Here is a 2,877-nt window from a genome sequence, read left to right as displayed (position 1 = left end):
CCACCAATCAAATTACTCTAGTGTGCGAGAAAACATATGTGCTAATTTAGTATTTAGAGTATAGTGTAGGTTGGGAAAATAACCATTGTTTTAGTTGCTTATAGTCTTAGTTTCAGCTGTTTACATGGTTTAAAAATATGTAAAGAATATACAGTTAATTTGTTCGTTTTCAATTCTGCTGCATATTAATATTAACAGATAAGCATGTAATAGATTCTGGACTGGCAAACGTGACATCTTGAATGACGTTCGCAATTAAGAGTCATAAACCTTCACGATAGCCTCGGATCTATTGAACAATTACACAAACAACGAACTAATGTCAAACTATGGACAGGTTTCTAAATCATTAAATGTAATAAGTATGATTAGGATCACTTATATACTTTCCGTAATACATATACACTATGCATGCTGTTGTAGCTACGGCCCTGGCTGAGATCAGCACCAACATCGTTGAAGGCAGCAATGCAGCTGCAGGAGAGTTTCCCTGGCAAGGAAGTGTCCAGGTGAGGAGTGGCAGCAGCTGGTTCCATATCTGTGGCTGCGTCCTCTACACCACCAACAAGGCCCTCACTGCCGCTCACTGTCTCTCCAACAGGTAACAATTTATAATGATAACACACGAAGCAGAAAACTGAAATTAAACCATGTTTAGAAGTCAATACTACCATTACCTGATTTCACGATCCGACAATATGCTGAGGTCACATTGCAGGAACGACTTTTAAGCGCCACACGGGGCGATGCAATGTCTGCTTGATGAATAAATCAGAAGAAGTGTAGGTAGGGGTTTCCAGATGTGTGGGTATTTCAGTAGATAAACATGGCCCAAAATTGTTTGGCTCTATATGATATAATGGAGCGGTTCACTCGAACATGGTATCCATACGCAGATTTAAAAGTTACTTCATCTACTGAAAATGCCGTCAAATATTGTGAGAATAACATTATATGATACAGCGATTATTACCTCCGTGTGATTCCATATCGTACATTTCATATATAAGAGTACAAATATGCATCATGTGCGCTAAAGACACGCAATATACACATGTTATTCCGAAGATATCATGCTTACAATACGGAAACACGCTTGGTTAGTAGAAATACAATTGAAGGGTAGTAGTGCGGTTGTTTTACCACATAATTAATTAAAAATGGAAGCTTCCATCAATACTTCTTTATGCACTGAAGAGTCCACAGGCCTATAGTACATTCCCTTTTAAAGAACCATTTTTCATAACGTGCTAGCTCTCCACGATTTTTAAGACTACGATGTTTGTATTGTCTCCATATACAGTTAGTTTCAATTTCTTCATAATACGTCTCTAGCTCACAAATCTGACTCGGTCGACCATTAATATTACCTGAAAACAAAATTATGTCATCTGCAATTTTGTCATAACAACTTTGTAATGGCTGGATGTATCTGAATCCCATTTATGCACTCATCTTGAATCTGATAATGTCTCTCTCATGACATTCACAGCGCTAGCAGTTACCGTCTTGGCTTTGGCATACTCAGAATGAACGATAATGATGGAACTGAACAGTACTCTTCAGTCACCTCCTACACCAACGTGAGTTATTTCCCTTAGTTTAAACACTTCCACATAATGTCTATCGTCTACAGTTTACTTTCATGTTTGTATTTTGAAATGGAAATGTAACACAGATAACAATTATATTGTGTTGACAGTTTTTAAGCGTCAGCTACTGAGCACGACTTTGTCTGTTTATCTCGTGTAGCACCCTGACTACAATGGTAATGCTGGTGGCTATCCTAACGACATCGCAGTCCTGAGACTGTCAACCTCAATGGACACAAACAGTTCAGCTGTGTCAACCGTTAATCTGGCTTCTGGTAGCAACGACTATGCCGGACAAACATGCACGATCAGCGGATGGGGAAGACTCAGTGGTCAGTATTCCTCTTTGAGTGCACTTTTTGTTACCATGTTACAGTTCATTCGTCCATAAGATCCATGCGCAATACATCATGATGGCAGTACATTTACCGCTTGTTTACACATGTCTGCTCCCGTAGGAGGTGGCAGCACCCCCAACGTCCTCCAGAAGGTCGACATGACCGTGCTGACCAACACCGACTGTTCCAACAGATGGTCTAGTATCAGTGGTGCCACCGTCAACTCACTAAATCACGTAGATAAGCCATTTCTGTACCAGCCCTACCGCTACCTCTGCATGTGCACAACTTTGTTTCACATAAAATGATTTAGGATAGGGATACGTTGTTGTAGTATGACGTGTTTGTCATTATGAATTACCATCGCATATGTTCCATTAAAGTGTGATAATACTCTAATAGGTTTTAACTGACAAATTACTTTCGGTTTTAGGGTGACAGTGGTGGCCCGCTGGTATGCGGTAATACGTTGACTGGAATCACATCATGGGGTATCAGCTCCTGCTCTGGCAGCTATCCCAGTGTCTACACTCGTGTGTCCTCCTTCTACAACTGGGTCCAGATACAATAAAAGACACTCTTGTAAAACAGGCAGATGACGTTTCAAGATTAAAATACACAAAACATTCAAAATATGTTGTTTTATTACGCAAAAAGACTCGTTGTTGAAAAGTCGAATTGACAAGTCAACGCTTTAACTATGGACTACCTCCCTGTCTCTGTGGATTCTTACGGCAAAAACAACTGAACACGCTTTAGACAAGATTAGGAAATATCAAATAATATATAAACGTGCTTTATGTTATTTTATGCATAATAGTTCGCTAGATACAACAAAAATCATCATTAATTGATTATCCTATGGCAACCGTCCATTATGTGATAGTATGTAATACGTTATCGGTGCCGTCGGTTTACCGAGCATTATGCAGTAAATGTAATTTAAT

The 2,877-nt window shown here is 39.4% G+C and overlaps 1 protein-coding gene across 1 annotated transcript; it reads left to right on the top strand.

The window, feature by feature from the left end:
* The first annotated feature begins 392 nt into the window (after positions 1-392).
* LOC124127381 (chymotrypsin-like serine proteinase) lies at positions 393-2,563 on the top strand. The gene is made up of 5 exons (XM_048380630.1): positions 393-601; positions 1,493-1,583; positions 1,753-1,924; positions 2,051-2,166; positions 2,364-2,563. Exons 1-5 carry the CDS (start codon positions 408-410, stop codon positions 2,499-2,501), a joined length of 711 nt encoding a protein of 236 aa, XP_048236587.1. The 5' UTR covers positions 393-407; the 3' UTR covers positions 2,502-2,563.
* Positions 2,564-2,877: the final 314 nt, after the last annotated feature.

This window comes from Haliotis rufescens, unplaced genomic scaffold (assembly GCF_023055435.1).
Source record: "Haliotis rufescens isolate VD_foot unplaced genomic scaffold, xgHalRufe1.0.p SCAF_32, whole genome shotgun sequence".
In the NCBI taxonomy this organism is placed as follows: Eukaryota; Metazoa; Mollusca; class Gastropoda; order Lepetellida; family Haliotidae; genus Haliotis; species Haliotis rufescens.
This window is presented reverse-complemented; position numbering and strand designations above follow the sequence as displayed.